General features: G+C 36.4%; 1 protein-coding gene across 4 annotated transcripts in view; it reads left to right on the top strand.

The window, feature by feature from the left end:
• The window catches only part of CDH18 (cadherin 18), a 204,888-nt gene extending 192,599 nt beyond the window's left edge, over window positions 1–12,289 (top strand). For 3 of the 4 annotated variants that reach the window (XM_086609027.1, XM_086609028.1, XM_086609029.1), the window contains 2 exons: window positions 9,995–10,246; window positions 11,799–12,289. In XM_086609027.1, the coding sequence (XP_086465153.1) occupies window positions 9,995–10,246; window positions 11,799–12,289 (743 nt within the window). Of the gene's footprint in view, window positions 1–9,994; window positions 10,247–11,786 lie in introns of all 4 variants that reach the window. The other variant, XM_086609025.1, reaches the window with a different exon arrangement.
• The last annotated feature ends 1,319 nt before the right edge of the window (window positions 12,290–13,608 follow it).

A 13,608-nucleotide genomic window follows, 5' to 3' on the forward strand; every position in this document is an offset into this window, starting at 1 on the left:
TTACATTTTTATCTCACCTAAGGAGATACAAAAAGTAAGTATGCACTTCCCGTAGCATCTGGCATCAAACTTCTACATGTACAGAGACTCCAGAAATACAATCTCTAGTTTGCCTGTATAATTAACACAATGACAATTTAGCTCAAATCGCAACAAGAAATTTATCTTAAAACCAAAGGCATTGACACTATTTTGCTCAGCACATGACCCTTTGGTTGTATTGTTTAAATACTCCCTGACTGAGACCTTTTTTTTTTGTGACAGAATCTATATGTACAATGTCAGTGAAACACAAAATGTGTTCACAATACCCAGTTTTCTAGAGTTTACAACTTTAGTATTTATCATATATTCCTATTCAGAAATTGAATTTCTGTTGCTTTCTATTCTCGGAAATAGCTAAGAGATGATGGGCAGAAGATGCTTTTCTTATGTCTGTGACAAGTTTGCACTTTTGAAAACTCCTGATTTTGAGTATCAGATGTTAAAAAGAATCAGAATGCTCTTAAAATATGATAGTGGCTATTTTTACTTCTGGCTTTAACAGTTCTATAAAGGCTGGCATTCTTCGACAGTTTTAGTTTTTTGTTTGTTCTGTTATGTTTTTTAAAGAGAAAAAATTGCCTTAAGAGATTATTCAGTACTGTTTTGCAGAATGATAAAACCCCAAAACTTGATGTCATATTGAAAGTGATAGTGCTAGCTGTATCTGTCACTGCAAATCTGTATTTCTCTTGCAGTCATCTTGCGATCCTGTCATCATCTCCTTTTTTTTTCTTCAGGACAAAGGTTTCATTTCACAAAAACCTCAGTAGACATTTTCTTCCCTTGTTTTCATAGCCCAGAACAGAATTCTGCTCTTGGAGCCCCAATACAATATTGAATGCATGTTCCCCTACCCCATTATTATCAGTAGAGCTACGAGATCAAAAGACTCTACAGCAGCAAATTGGATCTTCAAATATTAACTCTTATATCTGCGTACTTTGACAGAAATCTAGAAGACTTTGCACAAGGATAAGATTTCGTAATTTGTCCCTACCTACCCGTATAGACTGCAGCAATGTACACTTCCAGCATATGTGTGATTCAGATCAATAATATTCTATGGCTTCAGTGGAGGAAACTGATATTAAAGTGTCAGTCCAGATAATTGATCATATGATCAGTTAAGCTTTTTTCTCTTAGGCCTGAACTTGTACCTTTACTTGGTAACAATCCACAGTGTTAAAGCTCCAGCCTTTGAATATACACCTTCGTACTGCAGAGTTTAAATCCCTCAGGGAAGTGTAGGTCAGGAGACAGCTACAAGGCTATACCAAATATGCAGTCCAGCAGAACCTAACAGTTGCCTCGATCATCTGGATTCTGTTAGTGTTTACAATTTTCATATTAAAGAAAAAAATGGAAAAGACAGAAGATGATACCTATTTCCCTACTGACTAGATTCTTAAGCTACACTAGATTCTTTGCTGCTATTTAAGGTTTTTTATATACTAACAAAGTACTATTTAGAGATAGTAAAGGCTTAAGAGTGTGAACGAGAGGATAGCCAACAAAATGATACAGCGTCTGTACGCATGTATGAAAGACAGAACAAGAGCTGCAATAGAATTTCTTTGCTATACAAAGAAAAAGCATTAGGTTGTAATCATTTCCTGTAATTTTAGAGAGCAAACCCAGGGAAGATGCCTCTTTGTTCATTTGGGAATTGCTCTTATGAAGACTTTTTAAAGAAAACAGGACAGTTTACAACTTATTCCGTCCAGAAAAATGTTGCAATTTTTATTAAAACCTAAGCAGCCAAATACTTTTTTTATCTGGAGTTGTTTTTATATTGCAGTTCAGATGCTACGTAACTCAGTTCATTGCTGTCTTTGTTCTTCACATTTTTATTTTTTTTTAGGATAGATAATTTTGAAATGCTTTTTTCACTTCTATACAGTGTCTTAAATTTACACTTCTCACCTGATAAGAAATATCTGGTTTTGGATGTCCAATTTAAAATTTGCCAGGGCAATATGAGACAAAAGCCATCTTCTGTTCCGGTATCAGGGGAAATATGAAAGAACTTTTTCACAATAGGACTGTTTCTAAGTACTGAATTCTAAAATTATACATTTTATTCTGAAAGAATAACATATTTCGACATTTTTCAAGATGCTTAAAGAATGGTTAATATATTTGTCAAAATTTGTTAGTTTGATGGAAAATGCATATGAGCATATGTCATTGTTATGATATCCCCAGTCATTAATATATGGACACACATATTTGCATAATGTCTATCTCTGAGTTTAAAAAATTCGTTCCCTCTTTCTGCCTACTTTTTTACATATTAGAGACCTCTTTCAGAAGTTACACAACACTTTTCAGGGAGCTGGCAACAAACTGAACCCTCAGAGAACGGTTCACTTACTGAGGTGTAAGAGAACATTTATGAATTTTATACACTGTAAAGCACTGTTTTGCCAGTGGTGGTGGGTTTTTTTTTTCCACGAGATACATGATCTACCATGGATGCTCCAATGGATATTGTAAATTTCCTGGACGATAAGGGTTTGAGCAGATACTGTGCACATTCACCCAATACCACCAGAAATATTTATGCATTCTTTTACTTTAAAAAATTGAGATTACCAACTTCTGAAAGTAGACAAAATTTACCTTACTTTCAAGGAAGAACAACTCCCTAGAGAATGTTTAGCATTTGTTCTCCTCTCTTTTTATTTTTTCAGGACAAAGATTTCATTTCACAAAAATATTTTCAGTTTTATTTTTCCCCTTTGCCCACTTTTCTCAAAGGTCTGGCCTTTTGCAAATTGCAGAGTGATGGAGAATATTCTGGTAGGCCATTTTTCTGATACTATCCCTTTAGAGATTCCTTTTTCTTTATGTTATGCCACAAAATATTTTAATATCCACTGAAGTAAAGGCCTGCTTTTCTATAAAATCTGGAGCATGATGAGTTCAATGGCATCTGTATAAAATGAAATTTCTAATGTGTTCATCCACCCGTGTCTGTGACTCAAATTCACATTTTTCCTGTGTCACAGATCAGAAATGAGTCAAAAAAATCAGTTTTACTTGGTATTGCTGTTATTTAGGAAAAAGAGCAACCTCCAGAGAGTAATTCAATTCCCTTGCAGAAGTTTCTGTTTATCTCTCTTCCTTGATACATGTAAAATTTTTATCTCCAATCATATTGCACAAGATGTCTGTAGCAGGCCAGTGAACTGATTTTAGGGCTTTAAAGCTGCAAATAAGGATGCCAGATACCAGACCATGTCTTAGTTGCTCCAGAGAGTCTGAAGCAAAATTAAGAAAGGCCAGATTGAAACCCCCATTTTTCCCCCCAATATAAGCAGGAAACAGCTACAAGGTTCCCGCCTTGTTGCATTTACATCGAAGTGGCATGCTCGCTCTCATTATGTAGTATTGCAAGTTATTGCTATCTTTCCATGAACTACCATCCTGTAAAGAAGATAAGTTGTAACTTGAGAGAAATGATATCTGACAAAATACAAAGTTAGCGTTATACATGGTGACTGTAAGTACAGTCTATAGAAGTGCTGTTACTGTAAACAGGTTGAATGCCTGAGTGGATATTATCACAGAATCGACATATGAAGGTAATAAAAAGACCTCTACCATGAGTACAAATGACAGAAAACCAGGACTAGCCACCACAGAGGGAGATATTTTTCTTCCTCAGACCTATGAACTTCTTCAATCTTTTCCTGGTTTAAAAATATTTGATCTAAGATTGATCAGGTAGGTAAGTTAGTGCATAGTCTGTAAGTTCTTGATGCATTTATTTTCGGTGCTGCTATGTGTTAGTGTTTCACAAACCAATTCATAAGCTTATAACTATGTTTCAGGCCCAAAAAGTCTGCTATGTTGATTTTCATTTTCGCTACCCACTGAACTAGAAAGGAAGTCCATTGCAATAGCTTCGAAACCAGCACAAAAGAAAAAAACATGTACAAGGGTTGTCAGTAAGGAAACAAAACAGAAATGCCTATCAATATAGTCCCATTCCAACAAATTCACTGCTCTAACTTCAGAAATATAAGAAATGCAAATCATTCCCATATATTCTCTTTGGTTTTAATTAGTTATGACTTCTCAGAAAATTTATGGAAGTTGTAATGCTGATATAAGCAGAGCTGAAAATTAAAACACATCTTAAAGTATAAACAGGTTTTTACTCTATTTTTTAACTTCCATTTCTCTTGTGTCTGCCTGTAATGTATAGTGTGTCAAAGGAATTCTCAAATTGTGAATGATAAATGAGCATCCTCCAAAGTATTCTGGTAGTCACCTTCCATGATGTTATCTTTGTATCTCAGCCTCCCTGATTTTTCTATGCCCTCCTTTCTTTTCTTAGTTCAGAAGCTCAATGTAAAAAGGCAGAGATGATGGAAAGAGGAATGTGGTAGCAGCCTGGTACACAATGAGCAGTCTGGCTTAATAAACTACCACATCTTCAGAGTGTGAAGAGCTGCTGCGTTAGAGCCATGCAGAATTTCCCGTGTGTAACCTCAAACCCACTTGAGACCAATCTTAATTTCTAATTGCCATCTTCACAAAGCACAGCCCAAACATGAGAAAGTTTAGATCATGAAATGGGGCAATGTGCACCACAAGGAATCAGATTAATCTTTCTTTCCCTGTGTTGGAGTTTTTAATTTCCCTTAGCAATCAGCCCTTTCATCTCCAGTGATCTAGATATTACTAGAGAGAATACAAACAACATAAATTCAACATGGCAAGTTTTTGAAATTAAAAATTTGATTCTGGCTCTTTCTTTGCCTAAAATTGTGTCTTATACTAATATTTTATTTGATGATGTTAATGATACAAGAAAAACAATTTAATGTTGAAAGAACAAATACATTAAAAGAAAAAATGTCTATTTTTTCAATTTGTATGTGTTTTGCGCAGTATAAAATGTCAGTTCCTTGTTTGGCAAGACCTTTCACCCCAGAGAAGCACGGTTTAATTATAGGTAACATTTGAATTGTCCAGTTTGTCCGTTTTGTCATTTTGTTCTTTTCTTTTTATTTTTCTCACAGTTTTTATTTGTTGTCCTTACAATTTTTCCCCCATCTGTCTACAGTTATCCTTATAGCATACATGCTTACATCTCAATGCTCTTTTCTTTATATCTTTGCCAATAGCCTTCTGTGCTTAAATCCTTTAATTACAGCTAGATTCCTGCTCAGGAATCCTCAGTTTTTCTTGACTGTATTTGGTCTCTGATGCCTTTCTTTTCAGCCTGCATTTTCACCGCTGCTTCTGTAGCTATATAATGATACTGGATCATTCACTCTTTTAGATTTATGCCAGAGGATAGAAGGAGGAGGTTAAGCTTTCCTGCTTAGATTTGAATACTGAGCCTTCTTTGGGTGTAGGCCCAGGAAAATTCACATGGACAAAGTTTTGTAAGATTTTCTTACTTATTTGGACAAGGTAGCTGAACTGAAGTGTTTGGGGCTTGTAGACACCATAACAGAAAAAGAGTAGAATATTAAGCAGAAATGAAAGGCTGTTCTTACCCTTGGTAATAACACTTGCTGCCACTTTTTGGATTTAGCAGTGTAAGATCTGAGAATTTTTTCTTTTGGGATGAGAGACATGACAGGTGTTAATATTAATGCTTAGCTTATGAACATAATGTCACTTCCTACCAATAGGGTATTACATTTCAAGCTGAGTCCTTGAACATATCCTTAGCTATTCAAAGTTTTATTTCTGGATAACTTTGTTATGTAATTGTCATCTTCTCATTTGTTTTAACTTCGAACTGTCACTTCTTTGAAATTGCTTTCTCTTTCTGTTGATAAGTACATGTGCTAGAAGGCGCATATAGGAGTGTTGCACTTTTCTAATGACTTCAGTGGGATTTCTAGGTGACCACTCAGACTTTAGTTTATTGTGGCAGTACTGATGCTGAGGGAAAAAACAAATAAGAACAACAATCCACAATGAAAAACAGGACTGTGACTGTTCTCTTGCAAAGAAGCTCAATAACACAGGCTATGTACATTACATAGCACTTGGCCTTGTACCTCCTCTGGACCCTGTGTAGTACCCAACGGAGCTCAGATTTCACTGTTATATTTTTTTTTCTCTTCTGAGTTTACAAAATAGTGTGAAAGTTGTATTGCAGCCCAGCAGAGCAGTGTTAAGGCGCAAAAGGAAGTTATGTGCTGCAGAGTGTGTAGCATGAGGCTGTTTAGTGATGCCTAAGGATCCGCAGGCTGTTAGAATAATGTTAAAGCACTGTGTAAGTAGGATGACACAAACTTGGTGCACTCTTGTCCATATTGCCTACTGCAAAGGGTTCCTGGTGCATATCGTTAGCTCTGATTGTGGTTGGCTGTTATGTGAGAGAGTCCTAGTTGGCCCCGACCAACAAAATACCAAGGAGAATGCTAAGATTTAGCAGTGTAAACAGTCAGTGTTCCAAGGATCATACTTACTCCTCAGCCTTGTTTTGCTTAACAGTCTGCAACTGCAGGAGATAAAAAGAGAAATTTTTAGAGAGTAGCTCTGCTAATAATCTGTAGTAAATTGCATTTCAAGCAAGGAATTCTCTACTAGTCACAGACATGTGAGTTTATTTCTGCTCTTGGGCTGTATGTAAAGCTCAATCTGCCACTGCTTTGGTGGCTGACAGGCAGACCATCTGAAGGTCATTTTGTATTCTATGATGTTTTCCCTCCTTGAACCACTGAAGATTTTATCTGTGTCCTCCAGCAGTATTAGGGAACTTGGGACTGACAGTCTAGCATAAAAAAATGGAAGGAGTAGCAAATGAGTAAGATATTATTAAGAAAAAGCAAGTAAATGTTTTTTATGCAACATTATGTGGTAGAAAGATAAAACAGCTGCTTACTTTATCCCCTTATTATACCAATATATGTGTTGAAAAATTAAAAGACATTTAGGTAATCTATCTTTCTCTAATCTGTGTTCCATAAGAATATTTGCTTGGTTTAGGAGTATTTTGAAATAGATCACTGAGATTGTTCATGTACTGCATTTAATTAAAAGTAGAAGACGATAAATGTATCAAAGAATAAGCTGGTCCAAATTTATAAAATTAGACTTGAGACTTTTAAAAAATTTCATTTCTTCAATCAATTGGCTCAATTATAACACAGAACACTTTGCTGCCTAGTCTAGTTACAGAATAATGTGGAAATCATCTACTTCTTAACAATAAGATAATGAAAAAAATCATCATTACAGACAATACCACAGTACATTGTTACAAGGTTTCACAAGCCCAGATTAAGCAATACGGAGAAGAGCTAAAATTTAACAAAGTTTTTACAAAAGCAAAAGAAATATTTCTGCATGTCATATGCTATAGTTATATACGAATAATTTCCACAACCCTATATAAAAAAAAAATACGGTCTTCCAGTACTTCAAGGGGGCCTACAAGAAAGATGAGGAGAGGCTGTTCAGGAGGGCCAGTTGTGATAGGACAAGGGGTAATGGTTTTAAAATAGAGGGAGGTAGATTTAGGTTGGATATTAGGAAAAAATTTTTTACCATGAGAGTTGTAGAACACTGGAACAGGTTGCCCAGAGAGGTGGTGGATGCTCCATCCCTGGAGACGTTCAAGGCCAGGTTGGATGAGGCCCTGAGCAACCTGATCTAGTTGGAGATATTCCTGTTCCTTGCAGGGAGGTTGGACTAGATGACCTTTGAAGGTCCCTTCCAGCCCTAACCATTCTATGATTCTATGATTCTATACTAATTTACTCTATATCCTTTAGTCACCTCTGTGTTGAGGTTCTTCTGCAGGTTATTGAAAATACTTCTTTATTATGGAGGGGTGTTGTGTGTAGAATCTGGCAAATTTGTAAGGAAATAGTATGGTTTATTATAGATATTTTATGACCTCTATGCAAATATTATTTCTGAAACATGATGATCTTACAGTGTGTCAGATTTTTTCAGATGAAAAAAATTATCTGTTCATCTCATTCTGGTTTCAGTAGGATTATGTAAATGGAATAAATGTAAACAGCATTATAAGTGGCTGGTGCTATGCCTCTAAAGTGGAAGTTGACATGAATCTTAAGATTCAGTCATCAGAACTATACCTTGTCATGAACAAGTAGAAGAGGACTTCAAGGTCTACTGCAAACAAACAAACAAACAAATAAATAAATAATAAAGCATATTTTGCACCCACTGCAAAGGAGAACAACAAGTCTTAATGAGCTTATAACGAACTCACCATGCTGGAGATTTCCAAGAAGATAAGTAGTGGAGGTGGAGAAGAAAAGCTAACAAACTTCAATGCAGTGGAACCTGATGCTCAGTTCTTGGCTCAGCAGCAAGGTTATCACTTCCCACCTCACATATATTTCTTATGTGGAACCTGTTACCAAATATATTATGTTACAGTATTATGCTACCAGTTTTTCTCAGTACCATTGTCAGGCAATATGCAAAAGCAAAATGTTGAGAGGAGTGAGTTAAGAAGAATGCTTTAAAATTTGGCTCAAAGCTTGAGAGAAGATGTCCATGAAGAGTAATCACCAGGTAAACAGTTTGTGTTCAGTTTAAGCAAAACTTAAGTCCACTGTTCGAATATGTATGTGAAAAGTAATCACTCCTATTGGCTAAAATATGCCGCGCTAGCTGTATTGCTGCACTAGATTTTCACAAAGTGCCACAGACATAATTTTTCCGTAAATTATGATAAACCTGATAATGTTGTAGCCACAGCTGTAAGAAAAAAGATGTTTTCTAGTTTGTTTGTAATAGGAAGAGAAACCCAGCAGACATATTTTTACACTTAATAACTCCTCTGTTGTTTGTTAAAATACTTCAAACTCACAACTCCACAATTTGGAAACTGTGTGTGACTTTTAATCACAGGCAAGCAGTATGAGAGGACAACTCTTTTCTTTCAATATCTCTTCCTATTTCTCAGTTCCCATCTCTCTCCACAACTGCTCATGCTCCTGATTTCTCACTGTCTACAATTCTGTTTCATTTATCTCTGGGCTCTTATTCAGGGGCCAATACTTTTAAAATAGTGGGAACAAATTGAAATTAAATTTCACACATGTGGAAAAAGATATAGCTATATATTATCATAGCATTTCTTCCCCTGCACTCTCTTTATGCCCCTTAATTTCTTAGACTTAAAGGGCTATGGGTGTCAGTTTACTATCTTTATTAGTGCCTACAACTCCTCTTGCAGTGTGTATGTATAATAAACATTAGTATTCTCATTGACTGTAATATATGCCAGATGGACCTGTAGGTAACATAATAATGACAAAATCTTACATCACTGTCTCCCCTTTCCTTACTTACCTTTAACCTCTACCAGTACAGAACATGTAATACCTGCTCTTTCCCCTTCCTTTCCCTTCTTCCATCCCTCCTCCCTTCCTTCCTTCCTTCCTGCTGACCTCACCACATCATGAGTCCTTGGCCACTGCCCTTTCAGATGTTTTCTGAAAGCTCACTTGATCTATAAAACCTGTCACAATTAATAAAACATGAAAGTCTTATTTTAACTTTTACTAAATACCTTTTAACATTCTTCTGAGAATCAAGATTTTATGTTGTGGATGAATTCTACAACAGACATTCTGAGAATTCCAAGTATTCACATTTACAAGTGTCTCTATATTACCAATAGCATAACATGGGATAAATTGACCTGCAAACTGGGCCCAAAATATTTGTCAACATTCATTTAGCCTCTGAAGTCATCATCAAGACAGGTATATGAGCTTAAATAATCTTATTTATGTAATGCTAATTATTTTTCCTTGCCTCCTCTTTTTCCTTTGTTGGCCACAAATGCTTCCTGCCAAGTTTTAATTCTAGATTGTGCATTTTCACAGATTAGGACTGTCTAGTTTTAAGATGCCCTGTGTTCTAAACAGTCAATAACATTTTTTATTTTTTGTTTCATTAAAATGATATTCTGGTTTTGATATTGTAGATAATACAGCCAGTATTCTGACAAGACGAAGGAGATACAGTCGAACCACTCAAGATATCTATTACCTCCCGGTTTTGATTTCTGATGGTGGAGAGCCCCCTCTCAGCAGCAGCAGTACCCTCACCATTAGGGTTTGTGCATGTGAGAGAGATGGAAGAGTGAGAACTTGCCATGCTGAAGCTTTCCTCTCCTCCGCTGGCTTGAGCACAGGAGCTTTAATTGCAATCCTGCTCTGTGTTGTCATTCTTCTTGGTAAGTCATTTCCAATATTAGGCAATGCTGTCCTTCCACTGGCTCTCTGCATGTGACAGGGCAGAAATTTTTAATATGACATGTTTTTGAACCATAGACTGCCTGGTAGTAGGAGGTAATTAGAAACACATAGCTGTGATTAAGGGGGAAAGGTTTAGCTAAAATTAATAGGGAAAAATGTCTTTAAAGTACATTCATGAATATCCAGAATCCACTAGAAATTATTTTTCAGAGGTTATCAAGTAATTAGCACTGCAGATCTTTTTTCTGTAATTTGGAAAGATTTCAAAAAGCCACTGACTCTATTTCCATGTCTAGAACAGTGTGAAAAATGATAGAAAAGAGATGAGGAGAGCTTTTTGAAATGCATTACACTGTAAGAAGTACTATTAGCACTGTACAAAAGCCATTCCTTAATTACCTTTTTGGGATAAGCTGATGGCAATGCACAACATAATCCACAGGGGCAAGGGACATATGAGGCTATAAGATGACTCTGTTAGATAAACGTCCTTGCAAGTGCGTTTTCTCTTGACTTCCCCCCGCCCCTCAGGCCAATTTTAATGTTACACATTAGTTAAGATTCTTTTGTGGTTTTTTTTTTCTGGCAGAGGCACAACTTGCTAGGTATATACCTCTGTACTATTCATGTACCTTTCTGCATTCTCACAGAGACAGCAAGAAATAATTGGAATTGCAGTGTGACCCACATAGGAGATTTTGAGGATTTTTTAGTGAAGGATTTACATTTTCTAAAGATTACTTTCCTCTCAGCTTACTTCAGAATTTCCTTGTCAGAAAGCTGTTTTAAAATGTATAGTAATACATTTAGTTTATAATCTTATATTTTATCATGCAAGATTGAATATTCATAAGAGAAAAAAGAAACCTTTTATATTTTGATTCAATACATGTGCTAAATACTGGTTTTAATGAAGCACTGAAAGCCCTTAACAATGCTTCTGAAAACATCAGCCTTAGTTACCAATTTCTCATTTAACTGAAAGAATGTTACCCCCTTTCATGTCCTTTATGAGATCCCTAATAATCCAACTAGTGGATTTCATTATTGGCCCAAGAAACCCTAGCAGTCACTGCAAGGAAAATATACAGTAGAAGAGTGCTCTTTACTGACCCTTTGGAAGACCAGGCCGTATTGGAAGTTTGTTGTTTCAGTACAGCATTATTAATTTTCCCTTTAATTGTATGGTCTCAGTTTATTGCACTTTGGCATGTTGCTATGTCAAAACACAGCTGTATGGATTTCATGGGTGCTTTCCAGGCATACAATAATCTATCTTCAGGTAACACATTACACAACAAAGGCATTGCTTGCGAGGGAGTATAAGTACACTCTTTTCTAGGTGGGACAGGTTTGGTGACCCTCTGTTACAGACACGTGCCTGACGTAATGATCCCAAATATCAGTAGTAATCTGAAAATATAACACGTCTGTATTTGTAATGTAGTAACTGCTATTTCTTTAGAATATATCTACTTGCTTCAGATGGAAACTTTAAACCTAATCTAATATCTGCAGTTTTCTCTCTAGCAATTGTGGTCCTTTTCATTACCCTAAGACGTAGCAAGAAGGAGCCCTTGATCATTTCAGAAGAAGATGTCCGGGAAAATGTTGTGACATATGATGATGAGGGTGGTGGAGAAGAAGACACGGAAGCATTTGACATCACAGCACTGCGGAATCCATCAGCTGCTGAGGAGCTAAAATACCGGAGGGATGTTCGTCCTGAAGTGAAGTCTGCACCCAGGCATCATCCCTCCTCAAGCCTTGACAGTATAGATGTTCAGGAGTTCATTAAACAAAGACTGGCAGAAGCTGATCTGGACCCCAGCGTGCCCCCGTATGACTCCCTACAGACTTATGCCTACGAGGGTCATAGATCAGAAGCTGGATCTATCAGCTCTCTGGATTCAGCCACAACACACTCTGACCAGGATTATAATTACCTTGGAGACTGGGGACCTGAGTTCAAGAAGCTAGCTGAACTCTATGGGGAAATAGAATCAGAAAGAACAACTTAGTTGTAATTCCCAGAACAGAGAAATTCCTAAACGACTGGAGATATAATGACGGCAATGGTAACAAAAAATGAATACAGTACTTGGAACTGAGAGAGTGTATGCAGTTACTGTAGAACAAGTGCCCTTTTCATATTTGAAACTGGGTTCTCCAATTGGAAGAAAGTCAAATTCTGAAAAATACAGAAAAAAAGAAGCTATTGTCCCTTGTGTATATTTTTAAATTGCTCAATAAAGTCCGTGGTACCGTATCTGTAACAATATCTAAAGTAAAGCCAAGCAATGACATTTTTATTGCAATGTGCTTAACATCTCCAAGCTACAGTAAGTTTATGGCCATGCCTGTTTAGGGAGACAGCTAAAGGAGGAGCAAACCTCTTGCAGGTGGTTGTGGTGTTGCATTTCTAGCTGTGCTCTAAGCCTTGTGATCCCAATGTGAGGTAGCCAATGGGGTTTACTACCAGTGTGAGAAGTGCTAACAATCTGTTTCCTTTACAGAAAGGATAAGCCACACCTGTCCTCTTAAATAAATGGTCCTTTGATAATTTAATCTTATTGAATTAGCAGGTTCCATTAAGATGATGTCACCTCATTATGTCCTTCATAATATTTTCATTCATAACCATCTAACAGAGGGAGGGCATCATTAGCTGTTAGCCCAAACATAGCTCTTGCCCATAACCCCAGACCTGCTCTGTTACTGCGTGCTAGAAGAACTGTTGTTTCCAGTGTTGTGCTTTTTCTTTTTGTCTTTTCATGGGAACATGATGCATTTAAATGGAATGGGTCCAAAGTACTCTTTATGCAGTGAAGCAGATGAAGCATAGGCTCTTTCAATAAAAGCAACAATGGTAGCACCATTAAACTACGCAGTTGTTTGGTTCACTGTGCTTCACTTATGTCAATATGTGAAGCTTTTCAAGTCTTTTGCCGGTTGGAGTCCAGGAGCTGCAACAGTCAGTTTAGAACACAGAGTTCTTAATCGTAATGTTTCTCTATTTTCCTGTGTGACTAAAAGCAAAAGAGAGCTGCTGGTAAGACATTGGAATAGAGAAAATTGTGACAAAGAAAATACGATGATGATTTTTTTTTTATTTTTAGTTTAATCTACCAATATTTAATTTTTCTGAAAATAATTTCCATCTAAGCAGAGTTTTTTTCTCCCTATTTCAAGCATCATGAGAACAGAAACATTTTAAGTCAGTGGTGGAAGAAAAAATTAAAACGTACCATTATTGAGGTTCCTATCGATTAAATAAATTGATTTCTTATGTTAGTAAGAAATCAACATATGTTAGTAATGTTTTTAGCATTGCAGAACT

Source organism: Tauraco erythrolophus, chromosome 3, assembly GCF_009769465.1.
Source record: "Tauraco erythrolophus isolate bTauEry1 chromosome 3, bTauEry1.pri, whole genome shotgun sequence".
Classification (NCBI taxonomy): domain Eukaryota; kingdom Metazoa; phylum Chordata; class Aves; order Musophagiformes; family Musophagidae; genus Tauraco; species Tauraco erythrolophus.